Source organism: Lepidochelys kempii, chromosome 5 (assembly GCF_965140285.1).
Source record: "Lepidochelys kempii isolate rLepKem1 chromosome 5, rLepKem1.hap1, whole genome shotgun sequence".
NCBI classification, from domain to species: domain Eukaryota; kingdom Metazoa; phylum Chordata; order Testudines; family Cheloniidae; genus Lepidochelys; species Lepidochelys kempii.
The window spans coordinates 81,062,563-81,075,063 of record NC_136384.1 but is presented as its reverse complement, the minus strand read 5'-3'; the positions used below and the strand labels follow the sequence as shown (position 1 = coordinate 81,075,063).

Genomic DNA, 12,501 nt, shown 5'->3' with positions numbered 1-12,501 from the left:
CTCAGCACTTGTCCTTGTTGATCCTCATCAGATTTCTTTTGGCCAAATCCCCTAATTTGTCTAGGTACCTCTGTATCCTATCCCAACCCTCCAGCGTATCTATCACTCCTCCCAGTTTAGTGTCATCTGCAAACTTGCTGAGGGTGCAATCCATGCCATCCTCCAGATCATTCATGAAGATATTGAACAAAACCGGCCCCAGGACTGACCTGGATACGTACCAAAGCCATGTAGCATCAGAAACTTTGGCTCTGCAGCTAAGTTACCTATTACTGAAGCCAGAGTAATGACTCTGTCCACTGTTAAGGTGTTGATAGTTTCCATTTTTGACCCCCAGCACTCCATCTAACTAGTTGGGGAAAGAAACCCTACATCTTAAGCTGAAGATTCTCATTGTTTCTAGAGGGAAAAGTTAGACATTAATCAGACAAAGTTGGATTTAAATTAGGGGAATTTTAGACATTACAAGTAAATTACAAGTTTTGGTGAATCCCATAAGTAGAGCTGGTCAGAAATTTTCCAATGAAACAAAGTTTTGGAAAATGCTGATTTGTCAAGCCCAAAACATTTCACTGGAAATATCTGGATTTGAAAAACTTCCAGCGAAACCAAGCAGGGTTCCCACAGAACCCTGCCTGGATTCCTGTTAGGCTGCAGGGGACCCTGGTCTGCAGCTGTAGGGCAAATCCGCCAATCAGACTGCTCTAGAGTCCTGGACCCTGGCACTCCAAGGCATATATTGCATATGAGGTTATGGGAATGATGTGGAGGGATTCACTGAGTATTCTCAATGCAGACCAAAGCCTAGGACCAAATCTTTCCTTGACTAGCTGACATATAATTTAAAAGTTGTCACTCACACTTAAAATAAATTTTAAAATGACCCCAAATTCAGCTCTATGAATGAATCATCCTCTGGATTCTGTCATCCTTATTCTTATTGAGGAAAAGCTTCCTTATGAATTGTCCTATTGATTTCAGTGGAACAATTTGTGGACTAAGAACTATTCAGTCTGAGAAAATGTGAAGAAAAGGAATTTCCTAATTGCGTATCAGGAATCACTATTACAGCATATGCATACCTCAGTCACATACATATCCCACAGTGAGACTTGTGTGATCTATAACGCTATGTATTATTTCATCTGGATATCACTCTGTGTCCCCCAATCATGAAAAAAGGTAAAATAGCAAAAGGTAGAAACCACCAAGTGCAGATGTGTTGTGTTCATTTCTATACATCTAGACAGACAATTCTCTTAACTGATTGTCAGTTTTATATAATATACTGTCTTACATAAAACTGACTACCAGTTAAGAGAATTGTTTGTCTAGACGTATAGAAATGAACACAACACATCTTCACTTGGTGGTTTCTATCTTCTGCTATTGAGGAATTCGCAAATGAGGAATTTGTTTTACTTGTCAGAAATAAAATTAGTGTTTGCAGCGCACGCTAACCCACAAGGAATCAGAACTCACACTACCTGATGATATATAGTTTGTTCCCACGCCCATAAGTAAAACCTCTGCTAGTGGCAGAACTACTCTTACAAGAAAAAAAACTGCATATGTATGGCTCTTATTTTTATTTTCCTCTAATATTGTAACCACTAAAACTTACACTACTGTAATTCAAGTCTTCACTACAACTGTTGACAAAAATCAAGCTAATTAAAAGAAAATCAGAGGCTCTTTTTGTCAAATCTATTAAAATATTTTCTTGTTTAATTCACCCCTTCCTATCGTGATCAACCCTTCTCCTCTCGTAAATTCTGCCCTCACTCTGACCAAAGCAAACTGATCAGTTCATACTCTTGCAGCTTCATGAACAATTTTTCAAAGTGATCCTGACAGTGAAATGGATGTGCTGATTCACTAGCTCCTAGCTCCAAGGGATAGGCTCAATATGTCTTCTGTCCACTCAAAAGACATTGATCTGTCTATTGTGTCCAGTCAATAAATCTTTATTAGAATAATCTACTTCACATGAATGTCAGCTCTTGCACTGGAATGAAAATGTTTTGTAAATGTGCACCCTTTTAATCAATGTGGTATTTCTTTTCAGATTTATATTATCATCATCTCATTCATCTCTCTTCACTGAACTATACCGCAGGCAATACATTACCCAATGCATCATAATATGTTTGCCAAAAAGATAAGGTCTAAGGTCTGAAGAAAAAAAACCACCTATACATATGACAAATTCATCAAGGAGATCTTAGACATAGCAAGCCTGAAGTCTCTGCTCATATTTTACTCAGGGACTGGTAAAAAACACTGATATTTTTACCTGATTAAGGACGTCAGGATTTTGCCTATGAAAATAGACTAAATACTGGCATGCAGTAAAGAGCTCTCTCAATACAAGAGTTGATAGTCACAGTAGAGTAATTCCTTGGCAAGACACCTAAAGTAATGTAGGGAGGTTTAACACACAAACACGCGCACACGCACGCACACACACACACAGAGCCAATTCACTCACTCCTACTACAATGTGCAGCAAGAACAGACCTAATTATAAAAAGTTTGCAGTTGCCCAACTAGCAATCTAAGGAATTGGTGTTTCAATAAAGTTGAATCGTCTCCGTTCCTGGCCTCTCACATGAGTCTGTCACAGCATGTAGGGACCAAAAGTCAAGAACAAGGGAGACCGAAAAGAATCTCCTGCTTAGGGAGGGAGAACCCTTTGCCTGCAATCTCTGCAATAAATCAGGGAGGGGGAAAGCTGATGAACCTGTCCTCCCTCTTGCAGGGAAAGAAGAAGAACCAAGATCCCCACTCTGCAGGAAGGATGGAGAGGAACCAGCTGCTCAGAAGTGCACAGGATATGGTTGGGAGAAAAGACGAATTTCCTTCGGTGGGTTTTCCCCTGCATCTCTAGAGAGAGTGGATTCAAATCTGCATCAAAAGATCAAAAGTGAATTGGAGTCCCATGCTAGTCCCAAACGGACATGAGCTCATATCACACTGAGGTGAATTGTCAGTAATGGGTATGGGAGGAGGCTGCTTGCACAGCTGTTACCTGCATGATACCCGAATCCAGTCAGTGCAATCACTTTGTCATTTTTAGAGAGAACATTATAACACTCAGGAAGTCCTTGTCTACAATTACCACCCAGCAAGCCAAACAGTCACAGTAATACAGCAGCCCAAGACGTTTTGAAATAAAAGTTCTGTTAACAGAAGACAGTTACACAATTGGTAAATAACAGTCAAAATGCAAGTAGGGTTTGAAGAGGAAGAACAGGTGGAGAGATCCATTATGGGTCCAATTCTATCCTCAGACACAAATATGTGCAGCTCCCATATAAGGGCAGTGTTTGTCTCTCCTTAATAAAGAACTGTATTTTTTGGAGAGTAGGTTCATTTCTGCACCACTTACATAACAGGTTTTATTCTTGAGTAGAATGACCATGCAAATAAATTAAACACCAAATAAGAGTTTACCAAACAATAATTTACAACAAATTTCAGAATCCTAGGAAAATGTCTCCCTCTCTATTTTAGGATTTTATCCTGCCACCCATCTCCTCTGAATCAGAGCTTCAGCCATGCAAAATAAATTTGGACTTCATGGAGAGTCTCTGGCTGATCTGACTGAGTTCGATATCTAGGCATATATGCGGCCCCCATCACCACAGTATAATCTTGTTATTTTATAACAACCCAAAAAGTTTATAAAAAATAAATAATCTGCTATCTCTTTATATTATTTTATTGTGCCTTTGTTCATACTAAAGAAAATGCAAGTCTTGGGACTCCATGGATAATAATAGCTGAAAGTAAATTGGGTGAAGAGGGTTTTTTTAATGTTACGCAAACGCTGATGAAAATCAGGTTCAGTAGCTGTATTGTATTCCCAGTGTAATAGTGTTACACTCTATTATTTATTTGGTCTGATTTCCACTATGGGTCTGTTTTAAGAGGCGCTGTCTGTCAACACAGATGAGGAGACCGCACAATTCTATCATACTATACCTTGTAACAAACTGCACTGCTCAAATTAAACACTTACCCTCCCCACTATGCTGGCCAATAATAATGTTATTTGTTCCTAGAATGCCTATGAACAACTGAATCTTCAGCAGGACAATCCAATGAAAGCAACAGCTCATAAAAAAAGCTGGATATATGCCAAACCCCATGTCCCAAACATTGCTTCAACAGCATGTGAACAAAATACCCTCTTCCTCTTTAATCCTCCCTGGAAGAACAATAGCAATCTGAAACAAATTTTTAGCAGTTAAATTTAGCTGTATTGGTATGCAAAAACTTTTACAGAGCATCACAGATATCCCATTAGATCACTCTATTCAAGGTACAATAAAGGCTCTTTCACACTAGGTCTTTTGTATACAGACAGCACAAAGTATTTTCACTGCTGAAGCTACTATGACCAGCGGTCAGAGGCAATGTGCAGAGGCAGCAGCAGCAGCAGAAGAGAGTTGATTTGATACAAATACATTCAAAATAAACTATAACTGAAGAGGCTTGGGTCAAGGGAAAGTAATCCTGGAGAGTCTGCTGATGGGGAGGATTTATTCCAATCACAAATCAACAGAATCCTCAAGGTGTTAATTTAAAATTCCCATTGGCTACCATGGAGATAAATAAATTATATCTAATATATATAAGTAGATGTACACACTTCATACAGAACACACTTCATAAGGATTCAACTACACATGTTTCAGAGTAACAGCCGTGTTGGTCTGTATTCGCAAAAAGAAAAGGAGTGAGCTGTAGCTCACGAAAGCTTATGCTCAAATAAATTGGTTAGTCTCCTTTTCTTTTGCGAACTACACATGTGCAACTTTAAATTAAGCATGCTAGATAAAGATCAGGATAACATTGGCACAGTTTTATCACAATTCTCTTGATATTTGGTGTTGTGGTTGTGGAGAAGAACATGACCCAAGTGCACCCTGAAGGCTCAGAAACCAAAATGCAAAGAAAAGGAATCCCAAAAATAATATTTTTAAGATCTAATGATTTTTAAGTCAATATCATGATTTTTTGGAGTCTGATTCATGGTTTTGGGGGATTGTTAATATTATTTGCATAACAATTGTCACAGGGCCACAGGAAAGACTCCCAAGAAGAGAAAAGAGCAGTGAAAGGAGAAAGCAATTGCAACCATGCATCAGCTGGAGGCCTATAGTCTGGCAGTGCTGTCCAAAATGTGGGTGTAGCTTGTTGAGGAGGGGGCATGGCTAAGGTGCTGAGATGCCCTAAACACAGTGCATCCAATTAGCAGCAGTGGCTGGCAGAGCTCTTCTGGAATCCACCCTGTCTAGGGTGAATCCCTCCTTTCGTGCAAGGGGCCAGGCAAGAGTAATTAGCAATTCCCCATGCCAGCAAAAATGAATAAGGCTCAACAATAGTTGTTCATGAATATCTGGGGCGGGCCAGATATAGTGAAACTAGTTATAATGAAGAACAACTGAAGTCCCAAGTTGTTTCAGTACCCTCAATGCACTAATTAAAATTTTTATGATACAGCAATGAACCTCCACTTCTGTTTTTTGCAGAGTAACTTCATTCTATCATCACATACAGAGTGTGCTTTTACATACAACAATCAGATTCTAGTGAGCCCAGAAAAAAAGCTGTTATTCAATAAAGCTATAAACCTTAAAAGGAGATATGGAGGAACACCTTTAATGTGAGTTTGCCCATAATAAATCTTGGGAAAACCTGATTTCATTACTCCACTACACTTCTATTTAAAAAAAAAAAAAAAAAAAGACATACAGGTCAATCCCTGGGTTCCCCTACCACCAAAGCCATGTGGTCATAGTAGAGCTGCACCCAGTGCTGGCAGGCACCGGGCACCGCAGGGAACCTTCCCGGCAGGGTTTCAACTCTCTGGTACAGGGGTGGCCAACCTGTGGCTCCGGAGCTGCATGAGGCTCTTCAGGGATTAATATGTGGCTCCTTGCATAGGCGATGACTCTGAGGCTGGAGCTACAGATGCTAACTTTCCAATATGCTGTGGGGTGCTCACTGCTCAACACCCTGCTCTGCCCCAGGTCCTGCCACCACTCCAACCCCTTCCCCCAAGACTCCTCCCCCTTCCCCTGAGCCTGCCATGCCCTCACTCCTCGCTCCTCCCCCACAGAGCCTCCTGCGCACTGCAAAACAGCTGATTGCAGCTGGTGGGAGGCGTGGGGAAGGGGCTGATTGGTGAGGCTGCCGATGGGCGGGAGGCGCTTGGGGCTGGAGGGGGGGCGGATGTGGGGCTACTGACATATTACTGTGGCTCTTTTGCAATGTTCATTGGTAAATTCTGGCTCCTTCTCAGGCTCAGGTTGGCCACCCCTGCTCTGGTACCACCCAGGTGGGGAGGGAGAACTCTTGGAGAAGTGCAGGGAAGTTCTCCAGGTCTCCAAATTCCCATGGCAGCTTTAAGAGCTGGGTGGGGAAGGGCACTTCAGTGCTGCCTGAACCTTCAATCTCTCTCTCTCTCTTTCTTATTCACACACACAGCAAAAGGGAGAGGAAAGTTGGAGAGACGTGGCTGGTAAGTGAAAAACAGTGAGGGAGAGTGAAATGAAAAGAGATCAACCAAGTGAAGAGACGGTGATAATGAATGTAGGATATGGAATGAACAAAAAAGGATACTGAGTCAATGGAGGAGGAAGCAATGGGAATGAGTGAATGAAGGGGTAAATGGGACGAGGGAGGGAATAGAGTAAAAGGGGTAGGGAATAGGCAGAGGAAGAGACTAGTCAGGTTTAAACTTGAGCTTAGGCAGTCATTCTTTTTGCGCTCAGACAAGAAAAGTTAGAGGGAACCTTGATCAGGGCAAATATATTTACCTTCTCCAGCAATGGAGCCCTATCCAATCTGGCTAGTCAATGGGGCCAAAATTAGCATTTTTTTAATATTGGCACTTGCCGCTACTCCTTTGGAATAAATGAGAGAAATCAGACCACACATAGAGTTCTGACACATTCTGATAAATCAGAGCAAGCTCCTCCAACAGCGACCAGGAGATCAAGCATAGGATCTATGATAATCTCCCAAAGAAGGACAATACAGTAAAAACAACACAAGACAGGCAGCAGCAGGTGTAAACTTACCACTAGAGCAATTGGGACCCCCCCAGCCAGGCTCACACTGACAGGTGTTTGGAGCAATACAACGACCATGGACACATTTATCAGCACAGTGAGCTGTCAGAAAGAGAAATCAATAAAAATAAGAACATCTTGCACAAAAATAAAAACAAACAATAAAACACCACACAATAGCTTTTTCCCCAATCCAGCTGTTTTATTTTTTGTCTCAAATATCCTTTAAAAACATGAAAAATTGTTTTTAAATTCATGTTTGGTAGCCTCACCTGTGAGTCATTTTTCAGACTTAACGTGTATTTTATAACCATACAACTTATTCTCTAAGTTCAAAATCTCAAAATAAATTCCATTAAGGCTGCTCAAATACTATTTCATGCTAAGCTATGAGAAGATACTCTAAACTTTTGGAGAAAAACTCATGCCAGTTTTTGCTGCAGCAGTGAGTAAAACATGATTTTCTCTACACCACACAGAATACATCACAACACATCAGTACTTTAATATTTATCTTTATGAATGACTGTATGACTCAGAAGCAGCACGATGAAACAAACATGATCACTAGACAAATACAAAATGTAAACTTGCTGACTCCTCCTGCAATTATCATTGCCAGCGCTGAGTAGAGCTGGATTAAATTTTTCATTTGAAACTTTTTTTAAACAATTAAGGGCCTTTTTTGAAATTGGAAATTTGTGGGAAAACTTTTCATTTTGACCAGCCCTAATGTTGAGTCTTTTGTGCGAGATGTATTCTAGTGTTTGGAGCACAGAAGTGGGAACCAGAGTCTTCTAATCCTGGGCATAAGACTTACACTAGGTCACCTTGGGCAAATCACAATCTTTTTGCTTCAATTTCTTCACCTATAAATTTGATATACATGTTACTTGCTTACCTACATCATGTGGTGAACGTGAATTAATGTTAATGTTCACAAAGCTCTTTGAAGATGCAAAGCACAGTGTAAATTACTATTGATGAAGAATCAGAAACAGTGGTCTAGCCACCAGAAGGGCATGAAAAGCTACATACCATTAGCATGGGATACTGGGAGGGAAACCTAGAGCAAGAAGGAAGCTATGGGAACCCAGAGCAGAGAGGGAGCAGCACAGAGAAGACTGGAATAGGGAGGGAATCAGGGCTGTTGTGAAGACATGTCCAGAGTAGGGATTGAGGTGAAGGCAGATCTTTGTTGGACAAAAAGACCAAACTGCAAACAAGACAAAGACATCACCATACTGACTGAGGGGAAGGGCTTATGTCAGTCACAGTGGCAGACAGGTAAATTAGTCCTGCCCTCCCAACTAACAGTGATGTTGTCTAATTCTTAGGCCAGGAAACTAAAGAAGCCTCATAGAATTGCCCATCATAGGTAGGGGTACAGGAGTTAGGGGTGGTAAATATTTAAGACAATGATGACTGACCACACCTCCCAGAGCTTGAAATCACTCTAGCAAAGAAAAACAAATAAGGAAAACTACATACACTGAAGGTACATCCCCAGGAAGGTCAGTTAATTTTTGTGTATATATATGTACACACACACACACACACACACACACACACACACACACATTGTGGGAATTTTTCAATTCAAACAACAGTAATTTCCAAAAGATACACATGGGATGATGATTCTCTCTGTAACATCTCCAAAGTCTGCCATTTGAAAGAAACATCCACAACAGAAACCTGATCATTTATACCAATGAGAAGTGAATCTTTGGGGGAGGAAAAAAGATAAATGGCTCAGCTGGTCTTTGGAAGAGGTTTAAGGAGGCTAAATATGAATTGGACTTTTGTTGAATGAGTGGAAAATGTGCATGTGTGGATAAAGAGGTGATTACTCACATACTAAACCCAAATTTCTATGCAATGGGGCTACATAGCTCTGCATTGGCCCCACTTTCATTATATCCCATTATGCACACTGTGAAATACATAGAAATAACACATACAAAAGTTTGTATTTGTTAACACAAGCCTAAATAATAATACCTATATAATATCTTTATAACTTAATACCTCCGTAATACCTTTATAAGTAACTGCAGAGAAGTCTACTTACTAGACTGTTTTAAACTTATAAAGCTTGAGATTTACAGCCCCCATGAAAAGTAACTGTTATTTTAAAAATAAAGTGAATTTAGTGCTGGTGAAATATGCCAGGTTGCCAATCCTGCAGATTGAAGTCCTTTATCGATCATGTAGTTCAGGCTTCACCACACAGCTACCAATGTGTCCTTGATCTCAAAGTACCTCCCCTAACAGTGAGGATAGCTCAGTTTCCCTCTCCATTAGTTCTTTGGCCAATCCACTAAAGCTGTTAACAAGGATGCCATTAAGAGCCCTCTTTGATGGTGTAAATGGACACATGCCCATCAGGAACTGAATTAAAACCACTGCCTCATTTCACATAGATTACTGATTAACCATTGGATGGCAAAGACTTTGAGTCACTAAAGTCCAGAACTGATTCAGGTGACCTAGAGGAGAAAGACTCTGACCCAGATTCTCAGTTGTGCCCAATACCTGATGGGTACAGCAGAGGGGCACAAAGGAGCCAGTTGTGGCTCCTTGAATCTAGAACCAGCACTGGTCCTGGTGTAGTATAGAATAAAAGCAACCTTAGTCCACTCCACCAGCTGAGGACTACCATACTGCCTACTCTATGAGCAGAGACTATGGACCAACTGCCATTTTGAAAGAAATTCAAATAGGCTTTAAACTAATTTTTCACATCCAAAACTCCTGCTGACTCTTCTGGCCATTCCTTATGTACAAGGAATGCAGGATGAAGTCCATTGATATAAAGGATATTATATAACATGATTATTACTGCTTCCAAAATATTTTAATAAAGATAATTTAAAACATCAAATGAAAATACCATATTTACAAAATTCTACACAAAAGGAGATCCACATGTAATTCTTTATTTTCAAGAGGTTATACTAAATTTGAGGAATATTTAAGTAATATAAGAAAGGCAGGATCATATTCTATGTGTGCCTAAGAAAGAAGGGAAAGGAGGGACATGAAAAATTTCTTAGTTAAGCTTCTTAAATCCAAAATTATATCCAATTCAAGAAATTTTTCTTTCCTTACTCAGGACACTAATATATCCAAAACTGTTTACAGTCATAAAAATAATTAGTTGTTTCCCATATATCTTCTGTGGTTACTGTTGGACTGACAGCATCTGAACTCAAACCAGCATCCTTAACAGATGTTGTGTGAGGCAAAAAAATACCACATCATCAAGTTCTGGCATTTTAATACTCTAAGCTAAATTCAGAGCTGGCACCAAATAGAACAACAGCATCTGCTCCAGTGGAAGGAAGTGCAAATAGGGGCATATTATCTGTGGAGGTCTATATTGTGTCAGAAAAAGAAGTAAGAAGACTTGCACTTGGCTGTGGGTGGGATATGACTTGGACTAGTGAAAAAGCTGAACGAGGCATCACATCAAGGAAAGAGGTCCTGTTTGCATTATGGCCTACTACAGACCTGATGCTAACATGTTGATGTACAAGGATTGGTGTAACTCAACATTGAGTCTGTCTGGTTCAAATAGCACCAAAAAGTCATTGACAGTAGTAAGCAGCATGCAGAAAGCACATTCAGCACTGCCAAATCAACCAATGCCAAAACAACCATTTATACGAAAAAAATGACAGTATTTTTCAAATGAGAACACATTGCTAGGTAAGCTCAGTGCTGCGTATTAAAACGTAAAAAGTGTTAGCCACATAGAACATAGCCATTTTTATTATTATACTGCTGCAACTGGTGGGTGGCAAACTCTCCATGCACATTTTCAGACATATCACAGGATCATACCAAGGTGAGGGGAGATCATACCAAGAGAATTAAATCATGTTTAGTGCATATAATACAGATCAACTTGACATTTTCAGACACTAACCACATTAGTCCTACCACCAGTACAAGCTCTCTAATTGATACTTGTCTGTTATCACTGGGGTAAAGACAGACAGTATGACATTTAGAGAGAAGATTGCAATCCAGAAACCTCCTTTTATATTAATGTGCTATAGTACACCACCTGTGGTGCAAATTTAGACTTCTCTTCAATTCCACCATCTACTTAAAATATTACACTTGAGTGTTGGAACTTATGTGTCTCATTAACCTTACACCTTTACTTGTGCACCAGGCCTGTCAGCTGTGAAACATAATCAGGTGAATCAAAATTTCTGAAAAGCATTTTATGCATCTGCATAGTAACTAAGAAAGTGATATGAAATTTCTTAATCATAAGCCATTATGGACTGTGTTTAAACAGCTGTGCATAGAGTTATCGGATGTCAAAAGAAGATGCTGAAGAATTCACTGCAGTAAATCTTGAAATAAGAAAGAGGGTTTGATCTTTAATACAAGGAATGCACAATTTTTGAAGAACTTTGTCAAATACTTGGAAAAGAATGAAACCTATATTGCTCAGGAATAGGGCTGGGTGAAAATTTTCATATTAAAATTTTTTTCAACGAAAACTGCAGATTTGGATCGACCAAATTGTGAATCTGCCAAATTATTTCAGCTGGGAAATAAATAAATAAATAAATAAAATTTTGAAAAACTCAAAGTATGTTTTTGACATATTTGAAATGAAACATTGAGATTTTTCAATTGAAAATGACTTCTCATTTTGAATGTTACTTCAATTTTTTAAAAATTATAGGTAAAAAAGCCCTTGAAAACAAAAAGTTTCATTTCAGGTCAAATAAAATGCATTGTTCATCCTGAAATGAATTTTTATTTTTACTTTTACAGTTTGCTGAAATTTTTGAAAAAAATTTCATTTTGGGTCAACCCAAAACAACCACAACCACAACCACTTCTTTTCTTCAATATTTTGGTTCTGCCACTGAACTGAAAAATTGGTTATTTGCAAAACTCCAGTCAGAAATATATTTATAAAGGGCCAAATCCCCAAGACCGTACTTGGCAAAACTACATTTGAAGTTGAATGGCTAAGTCATGACTCTGCTGCCCTACAGGCATTGATCCAAGCTATAGCCCAGTTTTACAACTGGGCCAGACTCTGTGCCTACAGAGCAGTTAGTGGATATTGCATGTGTCTCTGTAGTGGCCACAGAACAAATCCTAGGTCCCCATCCCCTCTTTCACAGGCAGAGTTCATAAACCTGCCTCCATTGCTGTGTATGTCAATGTGATCACTGGGGAATGATGTTGGGGGGAAAGCAATGCCTCCCTAATGTCCCAGCATGGGGAGAAATGGGGAAACAGGTTCTCCTTGCTGACTGACAACTGACAGGAGCAAGGCGATACAGTACCAGATAACTGCCAAATGGAGCCATCAGCCCAGAAAGGACACTGCAACTGAGAATGACCCTTCTAAGGCAAAAGAAGTGAGGAGGAGAAA

General features: G+C 39.7%; 1 protein-coding gene across 1 annotated transcript in view; it reads right to left on the bottom strand.

The window, feature by feature from the left end:
• Positions 1-12,501, bottom strand: part of MEGF10 (multiple EGF like domains 10) — a 147,702-nt gene that overhangs the window by 76,156 nt on the left and 59,045 nt on the right. The window contains exon 5 of the mRNA XM_073344862.1: positions 7,095-7,187. Within this exon, the coding sequence (XP_073200963.1) occupies positions 7,095-7,187 (93 nt within the window). The remainder of the gene's footprint in view (positions 1-7,094; positions 7,188-12,501) is intronic.